This window comes from Dromiciops gliroides, chromosome 3 (genome assembly GCF_019393635.1).
Source record: "Dromiciops gliroides isolate mDroGli1 chromosome 3, mDroGli1.pri, whole genome shotgun sequence".
NCBI lineage: Eukaryota > Metazoa > Chordata > Mammalia > Microbiotheria > Microbiotheriidae > Dromiciops > Dromiciops gliroides.
Window position 1 is genome coordinate 178046971 of NC_057863.1, and position 20776 is coordinate 178067746.

Here is a 20776-nt window from a genome sequence, read left to right on the forward strand (position 1 = left end):
GACAGCTCTATTCAGTATACTAGGCATTTTTAAAATTACATTTTTACTCAAAGTACAATATGTTAACCCTAGTTTCTCTTTTGTCATTATCTATAATATAAAAGCTTTTTCTCCTGAGTTCTCTTGACTATAAAGCCATGCCAGTATTTGGGGACATCACCTCTAATTATTTAAAAACATAAAATGCAAAACCCCTTTGGTTCAATGATTTGAAGACTTGAGCAGACATTATCTTTTCCCTGAAAAAAGGAAAAGGAACTTAGACCACAAATTCCTGTACCCACTCTGCATACCTCAAGCCATTTTAGGCTTTCCACTTGAAATTTACCTCAAAAGCTCTGATTACTCATGCATGACAAAATAAAAAATTTGGGAGATAAAGCAGTAAGTCTGAATTATCTCAAGCAGTGATTTGCAGACCTGGGGGTCCACAAAGTTGTTTTAAAAATATTTTATTTCAAAGTGGCTTTCTTTTGTAACTATATCAATTGCATTTTAAAAAACATTATTCTGAAAAGAGGCCCAAAGGCTTCACCAGGCTGCCAAAGGGTTCATAACACAAAAATGGTTAAGAACCTCTGATTTAGAGTGGGACAGCTAGGTGGTGCAGTGGATAAAGTACCAGCCCTGGATTCAGGAGGACCTGAGTTCATATCCGGCCTCAGACACTTGACTAGTTGTGGGACCTTGGGCAAGTCACTTAATCCTTATTGCCCCACCCGAAAACCCCCCCAAAACCCAAAACAGAACAAGAACCTCTGATTTAAAATACAATTGATTGCTTGAACTCAAACATCAATATGTTTAGGTAGCAGCAGCTTTTGACTTCCACATTTCCAAACGTGATTTTGACCCCCCTCCATCATAATTATTGAGCACCTCTCTTAATTAATTTACTGATGCAAAACAAAAGCTAAGGGGAAAATATGAGTAAAGGGTACTATACACAAATATTTCTAGCATATGTGTATGATTGTCTTGTGGTGTTAGACTGGAAGCCATCTGAAGGTAGGAATCGTGCCAAGAGTACCTTGGTGCTCAATGAATAGATTGACCAGCATATTCTGCTCCTACCATATGGACCTGGAGAGGTGCTATGGGTTTGAGGTCTGTACACATATCACAGCTTTGTTTCCTTTCCAGGAAATGTCCCGTGGACCATATTCTGTGGGGCAAGGTCTGGCAGATACATACACAGAGTACATAAAAAGGAACAAGAAAGTATCTAGCCAAGCTGCAAAGGTGAAATGGTGCCAAAGCATATGCAGCGTTAAACACAAAACTGTCTTTTGCTTGTTTTATTCACACCAGATGCTACTTTTTTTTCCTTTTAAGTTGTCCAGAGCAAGGGAACAACTGTTTTCTTTTTTGGGTCTCTCAGAAAGAGAACTCTCAGTCATGGGGAAGACATCACTTCTGGCTCAGTGAGCCTGAATGGGGGAAAGCTGCAGAAGACCTAGCCTGCAGATTCTCATGCTGACCTCATCACACGCGACAAGCCCAGACCGAGGAAAAAGAGAATGATGCTTGTGAGCGACATGAGGGCCATTTATTTCCTAGTTTGCTTAGGAAGTTGCTTAAAAAAAAGAGTTTGTTCTAGAAGATCTAGTGTGATTAAAAACACAGGCTGGAAATGTTAAACACAACATCATTTGGCTGCATCCCAAGTGCATGAAATTAAGGAATTTTTTTCCCCATCACAGAAACATCTCCACAAATAACACAAAAGCATCATCACACCAAGAAGGGATCATTATTTTTATCAATAAATCTTTGGAGAGCATTTAATTTGCTTGTGCACAATTCATAGAAATACAAATCTAAGTGGACGAAGCCAATGGTGGTTATGGGAGAGATTTACCATCTATAGGAGACATTTCTGAGGATAGCCATTGAAGTTAGCTTTGTTGAAATAACAGAGCAGAGAGCATTAGTTTTGCAGTACAAATAAAATACACAGTTGTCCGAGAGATGATTGATATCTTTGAAGGTCTGAGTGGGCAAATTATAGATAATTGCCACAAGAAAATGTGTTTGGATCAGCTCATTTAAAAAGAAGGATATTCTCACTGGACAAAAATGTATTTCACACAGCAATTAGAAAGTTGGATAATCCTTGAAACTGGGCCGTGCGGTGTTGCTTGCCTCTGGCCAATTACGCATTGGTCTCTTTGCTAGCTGAAAACTGCACACATACATTATCACATCAATAAAAGCTCATTTAGCCTGTGCTGTGAACACTAAGGGGTTACCCAGAGGACTTGGAAACAGTCTACAGAAAGGGAAAGTGGCAGAAACTGCTTTACTTTTCTTCTGTGGATATGCGGTAAAGTGCTTCGCCCAAATTCTCCAGCTTCCCTTTGTGTTCCAGGTCCTGGTATAAGCCTTTGGGGATGTTGTTGAGGCCATAGAGCAAGCCATATAAACATCCAGCGATAGATCCAGTGGCTGCGCTCTCACCTGAAATAGGAAAAACAACAGTACTTAGCCTTAGAGAATTCCAGAGCTGGGTGGGAAATGAGAGCTCATGGGCTAGCACCACCCCTTCATTTTCTACACATAAGCAAATAGATCTGTCAACCAATCACTGTCAATCAATTACTCAAGGAACCTTTATCAAGCACTTACTATATATCGAATACTGGATTAGGTGGAAAGAATACACAGACTAACACGAGAACTCTCTGCCCTTAAGGAAGACCAAATGTACACAGATAAGTATGAACAAAACAAATATAAATTTTGACGGGAGGCATTGGCTACTGCAGGGCAGCTAGGTGACTCACCGGGCCTGGAGTCAGGAAGACTAGAGTTCAAATCTGGCCTCAGACACTTACTAGCTATGTGACCCTGGGCAAGTCGTTTGCTTGGATCTTTTGGAAAGGGATATAACAAACCATTCCAATATCTTTGCCAAGAAAACCCCCTGGAGCATATGGTCCATGAGGCCCGAAGATATGACAGAATGAATGTCTGAACAACAAATAACCATGGGGAGCATCAGGAAGAAAGGCTAACTTGCAGTGGGAAGGACTTCCCAATTTGAATCCTTTGATATGGGCTCAGCAATGTTTAGCATTCTTTTTTTGCTATTTATTTATGCTATTCACCTTCAGATTCCCAGTGCCCTCACCTCATCAATACCTACTCCCTTTATAGGATCTGCAAGCAACCTATGACAATTTTAGTGCATCTTTAAGGCATTGCATTTCTTCTTCCAGGGAAATTGCCATTTATATTTTGATCCTTAATTGTGGAGTATCTTATTAAAGGCATCACTGTGAGTGGGGTGGGTCCTGTTACAGCAGGTATGTGACATGTTTGTCCGAAGAGTAATATTAGAGGTGTGGGATCAGGCTGAGCTAAATCAATGATTGTATTATGTTTCCTTCTAGGGAATAAGCTATTCTTTCAAGCTCTCCAAGCTCCTTTGGACTCCATCAGGCAATTTTTGCCATATTTGGGAACGTGCCAAATTTAGCCTCTTACTCCCATATCTCTTTTCCCTTTTCATCTCTCCTTTGACTGCTGTCAACACCTCCTTCTGATCATCCTCCACTTGAACCACTTCAGGCTCCTTCTGTTCTCCAGCTAAATTTCTCTCCTGGATAACTAGGGAGACATACCTACTGAAATTATCCATCTTTTCTATTCCCATAAAAATACCTCCCAATCTCAAAATCTTTCACCACCTCAACTTCTTCTCTTTCAATTTTCTTTTTTTTCTCCAATTTTCTTATGAGAGAATTCCTCTGTGACTAATTTTTTTCCTGATCACATTTCCCCCCATCCTCATCCATCTGCTCTTACTCTGCTCACCATAACTCTCTTCACCTGCTCTTTAACTTTTCTGAACCTCAGTTTTCTCATCTATAAAATGAACTAATACTAGTATTTAACTCACAAGGATGTTGTTAGGCTTAAATGGGAAATGTATGTACATTGCCTTGAAAACTGTAAAGTGCTTTAAAAATGTCAGTCTTTTGATTTACTGACTCCTCCCAATTCTTGGGTCAGTCATAACTACTCATAGAACTCCTTTCCCCTTTCTTCTTCTCCTTTTTCCTGTCTTTTTTCCTTCTCCCTTCTTTCAAAAAAGTACCAATGACCTGCTTCTATTAACCAGCTTTAAAACCTCTGATAATGAGATATTTTGCACTTCAGATTATGTCTAGGATTCTTATCTAGGTCCCAGACAGAGATTCTATGTTATTGTATGGTTAGTCCTGTCAAACTCTTTGTGACACCATTTGGGAGTTTCTCAGCAAAATGTAACGATTGGAATAATGCCACCTGCTGGATACTTACTGTAGAAGAGTTCTGCCCATGAAGGGAAGGTCTTTGAGGGCAAGACCAGGAGTCAGGAAGTGACTCGAGCTAGTGGGAGGAGGAAGGAAGAGACTGGCGCTCAGTCTCCCTCTCTTTCCTCTGGACTCTGGTGGAGAAGGGAGCTAGAAATGTGCTCTCCCTTTAATAGATAGAAATCTAGGCCTTTTTCTCTCTCTTTACCAAATTCTTATTCTCCTTAATAAATGCTTAAAAGTCTAACTCTTGCTAAAGCTTATAATTTATTGGCGACCACTCATCAGATATTTTAGACAGACTAGCTAGAATTTTAACCCTTAACAAAAAACAACAGAGTGATTTGCCATTTCCTTCTCCAGCTCATTTTATAGATGAGGAACTGAAGCAAACAAAATTAAGTGACTTCCCCAGGGTCACACAGCTAATAAGTATCTGAGACTAGATTTGAACTCAGTGAGGTGACTCCTGACATTCTATCCACTGTGTCAACTAGCTGACCTAGAGATTCTCTGTGCTATAATTTTATTCTATTTTTACATAACATTTTGCTCTATACACTTATTCATTTGATCCTTTCCTGTTATATTGGAAATAGGCCAGGTGTGTTAAGCATAATGTCAAAGGGGATGCCTGTCATAATTTCCTTCTTTCCCTAAGGGAAACATGATGCAATGTTGACTGCACCAGTGTTGACTATAACATTAAGTAAAACAAACTCATCTAACTTCAGAGAATCAGAGCATCTTTGAATTATAGAAGGGAAACTCAAAGGTCATAATATAACCTTTCCCTGACTTTGCATACCATCTGTATAGACAAAAGTCAAGTGATATCATAATAGTCAACAGTGCAGAAGCTGAGATATTGGCCTAGTCAACCCAACTGAATAAATCCTGCTTTGGTTCTGGGCCAGCACTCTTGAAGACTCCCTACCTGCAATTCCAACACAATACATTTGATCTTTTATTTTTTCTCCCACTGGAATTGGGGAGAAAAGGTAGGTATGAAGCTGCAGAAGAAAACATGTCTCGGAGTGTTTGAAACTCGCTGCTGTCTTGGAGTGTTTGAAACCAACAATAACAAAGAAGAGAGAATAAGGAGTGCTCCAAACAGCTTATTTTGGGGAATGTGCAGCTTCAACTCCACTAAGACTTTTGGGACACCATGGATAGACACACACTTGGTGTCATTGTAGTCAGCATTGGCCTTATTTTTGCAGGCTCTCAACGTGATTTCATAACCACATGTCCATGTTTGGATAGCAACCATACACTCATTCTTTTAAAGAGTTCCTTAGTATCCTAGCATGTTAAAAAGCCATGGTTTATTTTGTTGTTTCCTTATTTTGGGGCATTTTAGTTATTTCAGTTGTGTCCTGCTGTAAGCTGTATTCTGTGAGGCTTTTATGGATGTGGAGAGACCATCCATTCCTCTCTAAGCACAAGTAGTATTAGCCTTGGATGCACTTATGTTTACAAATAAGTCCATTTGGGCAGGCAGTTACGAAAGTTATGAACAGCAGGTTTTAATGGGGAGATATATTCTGGGGCAGCTAGGTGGCTAGAGTGCTGGGACAGGAGTCAGGCAAACTCATCTCCCTGAGTTCAAATCCAGCCTCAGACACTCACTTGGCTGTGTGACCCTGGGCAAGTCACTTTACCCTGTTTGCCTCAGTCCCTCATTTGTAAAATGAGCTGGAGAAGAAAATGGCAAACCACTCCAGTATTTTTATCAAGAAAAACCCCTAAGTGGGGTCATGGAACATGGGAAACAACTGAAACAACAACAAATAATACATTCAGCTAGTATAACATTATCTTTGCATAATTTATACTATAACATCAATATTATAAAAATGAACAATTTTGAGGACTTTTATAAATTGATGAAGAATGAAATGAGCAGAACTAGGAGGGAGGGAGGCATTTATTAAGTACTTTCTATGCAGGCACTGTGCTAAGAACTTTTACAAATATTCTTATTTGATCCTCACAACAGCCTTGGGAGGTAGGTGCTATTATTATGACAATTAAGTGTTGGAGGCTGAATTTGAACTCAGATCTTTTCAACTCCAAGTCTAGTTCTCTATTTACCACACCACCTATCTGCTAATTTATGCACTAACAATAGCATTGTAAAAAAAAACCCAACAACAAAAAACCAAAACCAAACAAACAACTCTGAAAACTGTAAGAGCTATAAGCAACACAATGACTATTCATTCTAGAGGACCAACAATGAAATATGCTGTCCTTTAAACAGAGATGATGGATTAAGGGTGCAAAATAAGACTACACACACACACACACACACACACACATATATGTTGTTGCTGTTGGTCCTTCATTCTCAAAGAGAACCAGTGACATCATGAGGGTAATGTTTTGACTTATGTGTGAATGTGTATGTGTGTGTCTAGTATTCAGCCATTCAGAAAATTTGTTTTTCTTGACTATGCATATTTGGGTTTTGGAATTTGTTTTGCTTTTTTAAAAAATAAAGTGAGAGATGTGATAGAGAGAAACTAGATTTTGTTAATTTTTTAAAAAGAGGTATGGATGCTATGGATATGAAATGTCATATGAAATTTCAGATGAGCTCACCATATTATTAGTTGTAATCAAAATTTTATTTTAGGAGATAAGAATAATCTATAAATGTCTATAATGTAAAAAAAACACATCAATAAAATATTTTTAAAACTTAAGGGCGGCTAGGTGGTGCAGTGGATAAAGCACCGGCCCTGGATTTAGGAGTACCTGAGTTCAAATCTGGCCTCAGACACTTGACACTTACTAGCTGTGTGACCCTGGGCAAGTCACTTAACCCCCATTGCCCCGCAAAAAACAAAAACAAACTTAAAATAGTTATGTATATATACATGTTTATGTGTATGCTGACTATATATGCGTACATTTGTGTACTTATGTGCACATGTGTGTGTATATAGGAGTGTATAGTGTGTGGGGACATGTGTATATATGTATAGGTATATATACATGTAGTATATATTATTCTATTCTATTCTAATATATTATTAATAGTGTTAATTACAATATATTCAGTAATATAATTATATGTGTGTGTGTGTAATATATATTTATGATCCTGCTGGAGGGAGATTTCTTGACAAAAGGAAAAGAGGCACTGGACATCCTGAAGCTAAGAACTACAAAAGTCACAGAATGTCACAAGGCACTAAAACCTCCAAAGGCAAAGAAGAGAAACTCACCTCCATGAAACATGGCCCGGTTACAGAGCTCTGTCCAATTGTCACCTGCTCCCAAAAGAGCATCATATGCAATCATTGGTGCATCATGGCCCCTTCTTCCACCACGACCTTCTGAACTCCATTTTCTGTAAGTCTGATGAAATGACCAAAGCTAGTTATTAGAACTTTAGAAAATCATTGAAAAGATTCAAGATTCTAGGTTGTTGTTGTTTGTTTGTTGTTGTTGTTTTAACTCCAAATGTGAACTTGGGGCACTTAGAAAGTCATGGTTTGCATATCCATAGTGTCTGACTCATGATCAGCATTTGAATAGCTGAGGAAAACTAGACTGGTAAAAACAAAGTTGATGATGATATCACTTCTTTTTTTTTTTTTTTTTTGCGGGGCAATGGGGGTTAAGTGACTTGCCCAGGGTCACACAGCTAGTAAGTGTGAAGTGTCTGAGGCCGGATTTGAACTCAGGTACTCCTGAATCCAGGGCCAGTGCTTTTATCCACTGCGCCACCTAGCTGCCCCCGGTATCACTTCTTAGTAAATAACAAAAGCAATTTGATGGCGTCTGTGAAATGTCATCACAGCAGTGCCATCTTATATCATAAACCAGGCTGTGATTTTTATAGGGGAAAGGACTGGATCAGTATTTTCATTGATAATGGGAATTCCTAGCATGAAATTCCCTCTATCAATGCAAGATGGAACTTCCTCTGTAATTTAGGGAGCTGCCCAGAGCACTGAAAAGTTAAGTGACTTTCCTAAGGTCACAAAACCAGTAAGTGTCAGAGACAGAACATAGACCCAGGTCATCCTGGCTTTGAGACTGATTCTCTATCCTCCATATTGCCTTTCACATTAATAGCTACTCCTAATTCGATACCTATTTTAAGGGGCTAAAATTCTAGCTAGTCTGTCTAAAATATCTAATGAGTGGTCGCCAATAAATTATAAGCTTTAGCTAGAGTTAGACTTTTAATCATTTATTAAGGAGAATAAGAATTTGGTAAAGAGAGAGAGAAGGGCCTAGATTCATCTATCTATCTTGGGGAGCTACAGTTCTGCTCCACTCTCCATAAGAGTCCTGGCGAAAGAGAACGAGAACACCAGCCTCGCCCCCTCTTCCTCCCACCAGCAAACATCACTTCCTGACACCAAAGAAAAGCTGCATGGCCTTGCCCTCAGAGGCCTTCTCCTCATGGTGGAGCTTTCCTACAGTAAGTCTCCAGCAGGTGGCATCATTCCAATCATTACACTATATTCCAAAGAATTCTTAATTCTTCTCTGACTCAGATATACCATCTTTTTATCCTCATAGTATCTCATGTGGTACATAGGAATAATACCCCCAAAATACAGATGGAAGCTTTGAGAATTTTTACACCTGGGACAATTACCAATAATTGTTTCTTAGGGAAAGTCATAGGAAACAAGACTTCAGTTAATGGTAGTTGGCGGTGATTAGGGCAGGGTAGGAAAGGAACTTGCCCCAACTCATCATCTGGTAGCTTCCTATTTTACCTAATTATTCTTACTAACTAGGTGCTAAGCTCTGTAGTCTCTACACAGATGAAGGACTGCAAATACCATCAGCACCTGCTAAATTTAGTATACTGGGGCAAAGCACTCACCGCCCCCCCCCCCTCCCCAGCCCAGAGTTATGGCTCTCAGCAAACGGCAGAAAAGGTAATGGATGAGGAAGAAACTAGGACTAAAATTCAAGCTTCCTGACTTACCAGTGTGGTACAGTGCCCACACCAGACAATTTGTCATTTTCCTGATAACTAATTGAATAATCTAAAACAAAAAGAAAGGAAAGAAGGAAAGAAGGAAGGAAGGAAACTTAGAGGGACCCTGGAGAATTCTGCCCTGTAGTTTAGTACCATGGATAGTACACTTAGAATTTGTGTATACAGTAATATTCCAATTTTTTTTTTGCAGGGCAATGAAGGTTAAGTGACTTGTCCAGGGTCACACAACTAGTCCAATTTTGTTTTCATATTTCATTTTGAATAAGATTATGTGAAAACCATAAGCAGAAACAAAAATTTAGTAGACTGCAGTTTGTATTTAAAATATTTTACTTCCTAAAGTGTTTTTACAAGAGTATAAGTAGCCAATATTCTCATCCCTGAATCTTTTATGTAGGCTAACAATCTACTCCCTGAAAACCACAAAGGTGAACTTTCAGGAATTCCCTATGGAATGCTATGAAGACAGCTAATATGCTAAGGTTTTTCTGAAGAAAAAATCAAGTTTACCTTGTCTCTCTCCTCTGCATCATAATGATCAGGAAAAATGGCTTTATTATCTTGGTCTTCGGCAATTTTTCTCTCCTCCAAATAAAACTGCCACTTGGCTTCAAAGTAAAACCAGTGCTCCTGATATTCTAAATGTAAAGGAAATCAATAGTGATATTTAGTCTTGGCAGAGGAGTCTGTGAAAATACTCATTCTAGTTTTTTGGTGTTGTCTTTGGTTCTTCTATCTTCCATAGCTCTCCCTATTATCATTTGCCAGATCTCATTGATTCAGACTGTGCAAAACCTCTTGTCTCTGTCCCTGCCCCTCCAGTTCCACCATGAACACTCTGGTGTAGACATTCACTACTGCCTAACTGGATTATTACAAAAGATTCCCAACTGGTCTTATAGCTCAGCAATTTTTAAAGGGTGAGGAGGGGAGCAAAACTCCTTCTTATTCTGTTGTTTTTTTTTTTTACAACCTCTTAGTCTTACAACCTTTTACCTACTTCTCACTTGAGAAGAGCTCAGGATCCTCATTCCTGCTCCATATTGCCTCTCCTTACCCCAGTCCTCTTCTTCTTCTTCTTCTTTTTTTTTTTTTTTTGCGGGGCAATGGGGGTTAAGTGACTTGCCCAGGGTCACACAGCTAGTAAGTGTCAAGTGTCTGAGGTCGAATTTGAACTCAGGTCCTCCTGAATCCAGGGCTGGTGCTTTATCCACTGCACCACCTAGCTGCCCCCAGTCCTCTTCATTAAAAAAAAAAATTCGTCTTGGTTTTATATCACATTTATTTTTGTTGTTTGGTGATTTTGTTGTTGTTGTTGTTTTTTGTGGGGGCAATGAGAGTTAAGTGAATTGCCCAGGGTCACACAGCTAGTAAGTGTCAAGTGTCTGAGGCCAGATTTGAACTCAGGTCCTCCTGAATCCAGGGCCGGTGCTTTATTCACTGCACCACCTAGCTGCCCCCTTCACATTTATTTTCAAATATATCTTCTTCCCACTCCTCCCCAGTGATCCAAGCACTTGTTTCAAACAAATATTTTGAAAGAAAAAAAATTTTAAATTTCACAAAACTAATGAATATATAGACCACAACTAATATCATATGAAATAAGAAATTTCACACCCAAAGTCTCCCAAACATTATTCTCTTTTCTTTTCTTTTCTTTTCTTTTTTTTTGTGTGTGAGGCACTTGGGGTTAAGTGACTTGCCCACGGTCACACAGCTAGTAAGTATCAAGGTCTGAGGCTGGATTTGAACTCAGGTCCTTCTAAATCCAGGACTGGTGCTCTATCCACTGTGCCACCTAGCTGCCCCCTCAATTATTCTCAATATCTGGGTCAGCTAGGTGGTGCAGTGAATAAAGCACTGGCCCTGGATTCAGGAGGACCTGAATTCAAATCTGACCTCAGACACTTGATACTTACTAGCTGTATGACGCTGGGCAAATCATTTAACCCTCATTGCCCCGCGAAACCAAAACAAAACAAATTATTCTCTCTTTTTTTTGGTGAGGCAATTGGGGTTAAGTGACTTGCCTAGGGTCACACAGCTAGTAATTTTTAAGTGTCTGAGTCCGGATTTGAATTCAGGTCTTCCTGAATCCAGGGCCGGTGCTCTATCCACTGCACCACCTAGCTGCCCCCAAATTATTCTCAATATCTAAGATAAGTCATAATTATATACTATCTTCTCATTTCCTCTCTTCATTCCCCACCACCAATCTGCAGCCCTCAGCCTTCACCACGGTCCATTCCTCCACCAGCACTTAGCTGTCTCTGCCAACCCTCTATTTGTCTTCCTCATTCTCTGCCAATCTTTGTTTCAGTTATAGTACTTTAACCCATTCCCAATTCCTTAGTCTCAGTTCTTCAGTCTCTATCTCTCAACTCTTATCTACTTCCTTATCCCAAGTCGCAACTTTAGCCACCTTCTCCATCAAATCACTGACCTACAGAGGGAAGGGGCCCCTCTAATTTGGGATTTTATACTACTCTGGACTAGATTTCAATTTTGCCCTAATATGAATCTCCTTGTTCTAGTCAAAACCCTTTAATAACTTCTTATTGCCTATTGACTACTCTCCAGATTTCTTAATCTGCCATTAAAGTTCTATCACCATTTACTCTACCCTTCTAGGCAGAAGTCCCTTCACTTATGCCCTAGGACATGGGATCATCTGTAATACTCTTTGCCAGGGGTCAGCAAAGTACTGCCCAAGGACCAAGTCTAGCCTCCTCCTAATTTTGTACAGCCCCAGCCAAGAATGGCTTTTACCTTTTAAAATACAATAAAATCAAGGCAGCTAGGTGGTACAGTGGATAAAGCATCAGCCTTGGATTCAGGAGGACCTGAGTTCAAATCCATCCTCAGACACTTGACACTTACTAGCTGTGTGACCCTGGGCAAGTCACTGAACCCTCGTTGCCCCACACAAAAAAGTAAAATACAATAAAATCTGATTTAAAAATATAAAAACCGTTCTTAACTGGGGCCACACAAAACAGGACTGTGGGTCAGAGTGTGCCAACCCCTGCTATGCTCTCCACTCTCTCCTTCTTGTCTCTTTTTTTTAGGAGTTTTGCCATTATTTTAATTCTTTAAAAAATTTTTTTATTAATAAAGTATTTTATTTTTTCCTGTTACATGTAAAGATAGTTCTCAACTTTTGTTTATACAAGCTTTCCAATTTCAGATTTTTTCCCTCCCTTCCCTCCCTCCCCCCTCCCCTAGATAGCAGGTAATGTGATATAGGTTACATATATATATACATATATGTATGTATGTATGTATGTATATGTGTATATTAATGTATATGTATGTGTGTGTGTATATATGTATTGTATATATACACATAAGAACATTAAACATATTTCTGCATTAGTCATGTTATAAGAGAAAAATCAGAGCAATGATGAAAAACCTCAAAATAGAAAAACAACAGCACCAAAACCAAAAGAAATAGTATGGTTCATTCAGCATCTATACTCCACATCCTTCTCGTGTCCTTGCTTATTTTGCTCCCCATTCTTGGAATGCTTTCTTCATTCTCTTTGTTGCCCCCTTCTCTGCCCCATGAAATTCTATCCATCTTTCAAGATCCAGTTCAAAGGCAGCATCTTACAAATCTTGCCAATTAAAATGACCTTGTCCTCTTCAGTCCTCATATAACCTTGTTCATATTTCTCATGTGCTCATGTTCCATTTTGAATTATAGTTATTTGTGTGTATGTTATATTTGTGAGATTATAAGATCCATAAAGCCAGTGTCATTTATGAGAACAAGTCCCAAAATCTGAAATGGCTTTAGAAAGAAATTTATTAGGTCATTTGATAGAGGAGAGGGAGTCACACCTCCTTTCCAGCTTTCTCTCTTCTACCAAATGACCTAATAAATTTCTATCGCACCCCTTTCTTGCACCCAACACCTAGCAGAATGCTCTGCATACAGTAGACACTTCATAGATGCTTACTGAAAGGAATGTGGTCATAATTCTGATTTTTCAATACAATAAGGAAAGTTCCTAAGAACCATCATGGCGCAGTAAGGGAAAAAGCAACAACATTGGCTTTGGAATCAAGATGTGTATTTGAACTCTGGCTCTGCTATTTGTCCAGGCTATATGGCCTTAGGCAAGAACCTTAATCTAAGATTCAGTTCTTCATCTGGAATGGGCAGGATAGTGAGATTTGTATTAGCTACTTCACAGTGTCTGTTATTGGGAAACCTAAATAAGAGCACATATATAAAAGCTCTTTGTTGCAGAAAATCCTATGTAAGTAATTATAACTATCATTTTTATTCTTATTATTACCACCACTATTAATAATAATACTAATAATCTAACTCTTCTGGCATAGTCTGAACTCTAATTCTGACAGGGTCTGTTTAACTGGAAGGCATCAAGTATAAACCTAGCAAGAGTTTGTTGTCCATGGACAAGTCTAGCTGACTGAAGAGGGGATTATAACCACAAGATTGGCCATGAGGTGCTCCATATTTGATGAATCAATATGGTGGAACTGAGAAAATATTGGTCATGGAATTCAAGGAGACCTGCCTCTGACATTTGCTAGTTGTATGGCCACCAAGGACGAGTCACTTCTACAAACCTCAGTTTCCTCACCTGCAAAATGAGGATAACAGGAGTTGCCATAACTCATAGGACTGTCAGGAGCAAATGAGATAATGTATGTACAATGCTTGGTAAACCTTTAAATGCTATAGAAATCTTAAATATTAATATAAATTTATCATTCTTAACATCACCATTTATTGTTATTAATATCTCCATCCATTTGGTTTCACTGTTTCTAGTTTTAGTTACTAGCTCCTCTGTGAAGATTCCTCTAGCCTCAAATTGAGCTGTTATTGCTGTCTTCCTCTCCAAATTGCTTTTTTTTTTTATGTGTCCATGTGACAGCCTCTCAAAAGAATGTCAACTCCTCAAGGGCAGTGACTATTTTCTTTTCTTTTTATTTTTCAGGCCAATGAGGGTTAAGTGACTTGCCCAAGGTCACACAGCTAGTGTCAAATGTATGAGGCTGGATTTGAACTCAGGTCCTCCTGAATCCAGGGCTAGTGTTTCATCCACTGTGCTATCTAACTGCACCCACTATTTTCTTTTTGTAGTTGTACCCTGGCACCTGGCATGGGCTTAATATATATTGACTGAACTGAATTGAGTATTATTTTGACGACAGCAAGTACTGAAGACCATGTTTTACTAAGAGCATCAGAATTACCCACACTGAAGAATTTACAAATCTTATATATAAATAATAATAACAAATGAGGTACAAATGGTAATTAGACTCCCAGGCTAGCTCTCTCTCTCACACACACACATGCACACGAAACATTACACACCAGAAATATGTTGCTCTAATAGTAATATAGACTTTTCTCTAGGAAAATATATTCGCGGGGGGGGGGGGGAGGGGGGGAGCTAGGTGGATAAAGCACTGGCCCTGGATCCAGGAGGACTTAACCCCCATTGCCCCACCAAAAAAAAAGAAAAAGAAAATATATTCTGATCTCCAAACTGCAGTAATAGTCAACATTTATTAACTGCCTACTAAGCGCCAGACACTGCACAAAACTCTTGGGGATACAAAGAAAGGCAAAATAGTCCCTGCCCTTGAGGAGTTACCAGTTCCCTCCACATTCCCCTATAGGTCAGGCGGAGCTATGATTTGATGGAGGAGAGAGCTGGCAATGGATAGAGGTTCTGGACTTGAAAATGAGGATCTAAGAATAGATTTAAAAGCTGAAAAATAGCTTGGAATTGGGGAGGGAGTAAGGAATGGGGATTGAGGAGTGAGTGAGGTAGTTATGGGAAATGGAACTGGATGGGGGTGGGAGTTCTACTGGGGACAGAAGGTGGAGATTTAGGGTGGGGCAGAGTTGGGGAGTGAGGAGCCTGAAAGGGAGGGAGAAGGGATGAGGGCTAAGGAGCATGTGAGCAAGCACAGTAATAAAAGTCCTCCCTTCCTCCCTCCTCACCACCCCACCCCCTGCCTTCCCCTACCATGATGTTGCCTGGGAAGGCATGGGCTGTGGAAGAGGGGCAATTATAGATTGTGGTGAGACAGAGCTGATGATGGCTTCTGGCATCTGGTACAGTGAAAATGGCACTAGCTCCAGTATCTGAGAACTCTGAAATCTACCAGAAAGCATCATCTGCAGAATGGGAGGACTCTGGCTGAGTCCCTGCCTCTCATTCCATACTATCTGCATGACCTTGGCCAAACAACTTTCCCACTGAGCCTCAGTTTCTCATCTGTAAAACGAGGAGATTGGACTAAATGACTTGTGACATCTCTTCCAGGTCTACAGCTATGAGAGATGGAGTTCTTTGGACTCTATTCAACTGGGGCAGTGCTTGTATGCCAGAGCTCCATATAAATGCTGGGGTTAATAAATTCAGAGCTATCCGTATATTTTAATTTGACTGTATTGTATTTGTAAGATGTGATTATCAGTGTCTACTAAGAAAGCAAAGAGGAGTAAAGCAGGAAGAGAGGGAAAAAACATTCTTCTAGAACTGCTTGACTGAACTTTGAAAATAGAAGCATTAACATACCTTTGCTTAAGTTTTGCAACATGTTTTCATCAGTGCAATAGAGATATTAAATGTCACATTAGTTGTGAATCCACTAATAGCATGCTTACAAATCAGGGAGATAGGAAGTCTCATTTAGCCTGGTTAATATACTAAAACATATTCCCAGAAATGCTTAAGTATCTATTCTAAGATCACTCTACCAAGCAGGAGCAGACTTGGAATGTACTTAACTATTATGTATACTGGCATGCACTTAACCACTACATGTAAGTACATTCCACTTCCTTTGGAAAATAAAACTGGGAGTGTGTGTGTGTGTGTGTGTGTGTGTGTGTGTGTGTGTGTGTAGGAGGCAAGAATCCTGCAGAAAAATTGACTTTGTAATCTGCAAATTCTTAGCATTTCAAATTTGCAATAAGCTCTTTTAGTACATTACCACCAGTATCCCATATTATACTCCAAGATTGGATTGCCTCTCTGACCCCATTGTTCAGGTGGAAAGAGTGAGAGGCAGAGATGTTCAGCCTCTTATCCGACCGAAGTCACACAAAAAATTCATAGGAGACTCAGAGTTCCAAGTCCCTTATTGGTAAAAATGTGGAAGGTAATAGTACTGGTACCAGTTGCCAAGGTTTTTTGTGAGGATTAAATGAAATAACATATATAAAGAAGTACTTTGTAAATCCTAAAGGGTTATATAAATGCTAGCTAAGTTATATAAAAGGTCACACAACTGGTAGGGGCAGTTAGGTGGCAGAGTGGATAGAATGCTGGACCAGGAGTCAGGAAAACTCATCTTCCTGAGTTCAAACCTGGCCTCAGGGCTTACTAGCTGTGTGACCTTGGGGAGGTTACTTTACCCTGTTTGCCTCAGTTTTCTCATCTGTAAAATGAGCTGGAAGAGGAAATGGCAACCCGCTGAAGTATCTTTGCCAAGGAAACCCTAAATGAGGTCACAGAGTCAGACACAACTGAAAAACAACTGAACAAGGCCATACAAGTAGCATCAGAGGCAAGCTTTGAATGTGTAAAGTTCATCTAACTCTAGAGTCTATACACTTTCCACTAAACCAAACTGCCTCCTTCTAGGTCCCACTCAGAATGTCAAGGAAGGAAAAGTGGCCAAAGAAGGAACTTAGGTCCTGAGCTGCCTCAATTGAATAAAACATCTTTTGGGATGCTTACAAGCTCTTGGTGGGAAAGTTTGACAAAAGAAACTAAAACTAAAGTGCCTACACTGTGTCCTTAGAAATCACTGGCTTGGGACACACCAATAGATTGGTTAAGGGCTTTTTGGGTCTGGGAGAAGTCATTGTATTAATATAGTTTATTTAATTGCTTTTGCTTCTATGGGCATGAGCAAAGAACTGAACAATTAAACCTAGCTTGTACAATCAACTCCATCATGTTATGCTAGTTTGATTAAACAGAAATGCAGTATCAAGATAAGAGAGAAGAGTTTTCTTGGCAGATGGGGGCTGAGCCAAGAGACTAATCCAAAGTCGAATGAGAAAAATGTTGCCAACCACTAAAGGGGTGAAGCCAAGAAATAGAAGTAGTTAGTCTCTGAGAAGCAGAACATCTGGGTGATGCAGTTCAGTAGTGGAGCGGATAGAATCCCAACCTTAGATTTTTATTTTGAATCCTGTCTCAAACACTTTGTAGCTGGACAATTGGCAAGACATTTAATCCCTCTTGATCTCATCTATAAAATCAGGATAATAATAGCACCTACCTCACAGAGTTGTTACAAAGATCAAATGAGATAACATATGTAAAGTACTTCATAAGCTTTAAAGAGCTAGATGAATATTTGCTTTTAACCACTGGGGGACTTGGTATTCTCAGTGAATGTTCTCTGATGTTGGGTGGAATGAATAACCACTTGAGTGAGGTGGAACTACCAGTCCCTGATCCTCATGAACAAATAAGGTCAGGTATCTTGGCAGCTGTGCCTTCTGGTGTTTAAAGAGATAATGAGTGGCAAAAAGCACAAGCCAGAGAGAGGTTCTTCAGAATTCCATGGTGCATATCAAAAACTCAGGAATGAAAGACTTTTTTAAAAAGTAGAGACCAATAAAGTAGAGGGAATCCTGGTATAGTAAAATAAGGCTAAGACAGGGTTGATTCAGAAGTGACAGGATTTATCATGTGAACCAGCTGTCAGATCTGTCCTCTCTGCATTCAGCCAATAATATATCTGAGAGCTTGGTAGAAAGTGTCATTTGTATCAGAGAATTATGGGAAGATGGCATTTAGAGCTTTAAAAAAGATTTTAGAGAGGAAGAGGAGGAACTTAATGAATATTTGTTGAGATGCAATGAATCAGTCAAAGGGGTGCTTCCTTGGCATTAGAGATAAATATAGGGGGTTTTTTGTTGTTGTTTTTTTAACTAGTTGTACAAGAAACCAAAAATACAGTGTTATTTAGCAAAGACCCAAATTCAGACTGAACCTCTGACTTAATTAGCTTTGAGAATGATAGTATATAAACAATAAATTTGCTAATTGTTCATCCCTTTTATAGACATTGACATATATAAATAGATATTTAAGAAAAGAACCCAGGGGGAGGCTAGGTGGTGCAGTGGATAAAGCACCGGCCCTGGATTCAGGAGTACCTGAGTTCAAATCTGGCCTCAGACACTTGACACTTACTAGCTGTGTGACTCTGGGCACTTAACCCCCATTGCCCTGCGCAAAAAAAAAAAAAAAGAAAAGAAAAGAAAAAGAAAAAAGAAAAGAAAAAGAAAAAAGAAAAGAAAAGAACCCAGAATTCCAAATTCTCTCTCTTTTTTCCCCTCCCTCTCTTCTCTTTCACTCCCTGTCTTCCTGTCTCTTTCCCTCTATCTATATGGCAATATGCTTCTTGGTACTTAGCTATGGTAATCCTTGGACAACGGATACTAACTCCATCATTGAAGCCATTCCAATTTGGTAGGACCAGATCTTATACTCCATTGCCATAGCATTAGAGAACACAGATCATCTCCACTACATGATGAGGTGTTGAAATTGGATTTTAATGACATCTACCCACAACTATTGGGGGGGATCACATGATCACAGTACTCAGGACCTCAGGAAATTATCTATGCCCCTCTTTCCTGGGGGTATAGAGCCTGAGTCATGGGAAGGACCATTAAGAGGAAAAAAAACACACACACACAGAAAAAATAATTTAAAATAAACATCAATCTTAATACCTCATTTTAAGTATATTGAAATCAAGTCAATTTATTAAATAAGAGCTGAGCCACAGCCCTTATAGCTATATTGTAGCTATGTGAAGATGTAGCAAACCCAATCAAACATGTTTTTTTCTTTTTTTTCTTTTTTTTTTTTGGTTTTTCTTTAAAAGACATTTTGAAACCATCCTTGAAACTTCACTGGATCAGGGGAACTCATGACTCAGGCTATTAACATCATTCCCTGATCACTCACTCACAAAACAGTCCCAAGGCATTGTCTGATGGACAACGGAAGGGACAACTCAGAGGCAGGAGAGCTTGGCTCATCTGAATCAATTTGGAGTATTTGTTTTATTTTCAATCTTAATAGAATTTTATTTTTTCCAGTTATATGTAAAGATAATTTTTATTTATTTATGTATTTTTATTTTTGGTGGGCAATGGGGGTTAAGTGACTTTCCCAGGGTCACATAGCTAGTAAGTGTCAAGTGTCAGAGGCTGGATTTGAACTCAGGTCCTCCTGGATCCAGGGCCAGTGCTTTATCCACTGCGCCACCTAGCTGCCCCACAAGATAATTTTTAACATTTGTTTTTATAAAATTTTGAGTTCCAAATTTTCCTCCCTCCTTCCTTTCCCTCCCATCACCCCAAGACAACAAGCAATCTGATATAGGTTATATATATGTAAAATCACATTAAACATATTTCCACATTAGTCATGTTGTGAAAGAAGAATCAGAACAAAAGGGAAAAACCTCAAAAAAGAAAAAAAAAGTAAAACTAGTATGGTTCAATCTGCATTCAGATTCCACAGTTCTTTTTCTGGATGTGGAGAGCATTTTCCATCATGAGTAATTTGGGGTCTTTTCCACATATATTCCCAATGAATACCCTTTTCCTGCTATTTGTTAAGCAAATCTGCTTTTGCTATTAGCTGAATGACTTGTGGGTACTTCATTTCAATCCAATATGGAACATAAACTACTAGGAGACTGGTCCAAGTCTGGACTAGCCTAGAAAAATATGAATTAAGGCTATTAACTTCTCTCCAACAACAACAATGCAACCAGAAAAATGAACCTTCCTCACCTGCCATGTGTCGAATTGTCTTTTTACAGAATTCTTCAGCCATCGGCACCACCTTCATCATATCTCTCCCCCACTGCACAAGTGGTTTTCCTTGGATGGCAAAAGAAACAAAGAGAGCTGTGCATAGGGACCCCAGGAAACCTACACATTGGAAAAAACAGCAGAAGAGAAAGAACAGAATAAAGCATAACAAGTCTGTCATATAATCAGGAAGTCATTACTGACACTCTCTTTTGGACATCTCTGAGCTTATTTAACCAAGCCAGCCAACAAACATTTATCAAATGGCTAATATGTGACAGGGGTAGCTAGGTGGTGTCATATATAGAGTGCTGGCCCTGGAGTCAGGAGAACCTGAGTTCATATTGTAAAAAAATTTAATTATTATCTAATCAAGTATATCTAATCTGGAAAATTATATAATTGGGTTTATTAAAAATTATAGGTTATATGAAAAATGATAAGTTTAGAAAAATTGTAATTGGGCCGTAAGTCCTGCCGCGGTCTCCATTCAAATGTAGAAATATTTTGAATGACTTGGCTAATTTGGGGGGCGCTAATCTGACTGGGGTGACTAAATCTGGGACTTTTGACTAACTGTGCTATCTGAGTGCTATTAATTTAATGTTGGTCCGTTTATAAAGTTCCACCACA

At 39.2% G+C, this 20776-nt stretch overlaps 1 protein-coding gene across 1 annotated transcript in view; it reads right to left on the reverse strand.

The window, feature by feature from the left end:
* Positions 1-1527: 1527 nt before the first annotated feature.
* ADPRHL1 (ADP-ribosylhydrolase like 1) overlaps positions 1528-20776 on the reverse strand; it is a 66011-nt gene continuing 46762 nt past the window's right edge. The window contains exons 4-7 of the mRNA XM_043990592.1: positions 20123-20263; positions 9790-9917; positions 7538-7670; positions 1528-2460 (exon numbers count right to left, since the gene is read on the reverse strand). Of these exons, the coding sequence (XP_043846527.1) occupies positions 2303-2460; positions 7538-7670; positions 9790-9917; positions 20123-20263 (560 nt within the window). The 3' untranslated portion in view covers positions 1528-2302. The remainder of the gene's footprint in view (positions 2461-7537; positions 7671-9789; positions 9918-20122; positions 20264-20776) is intronic.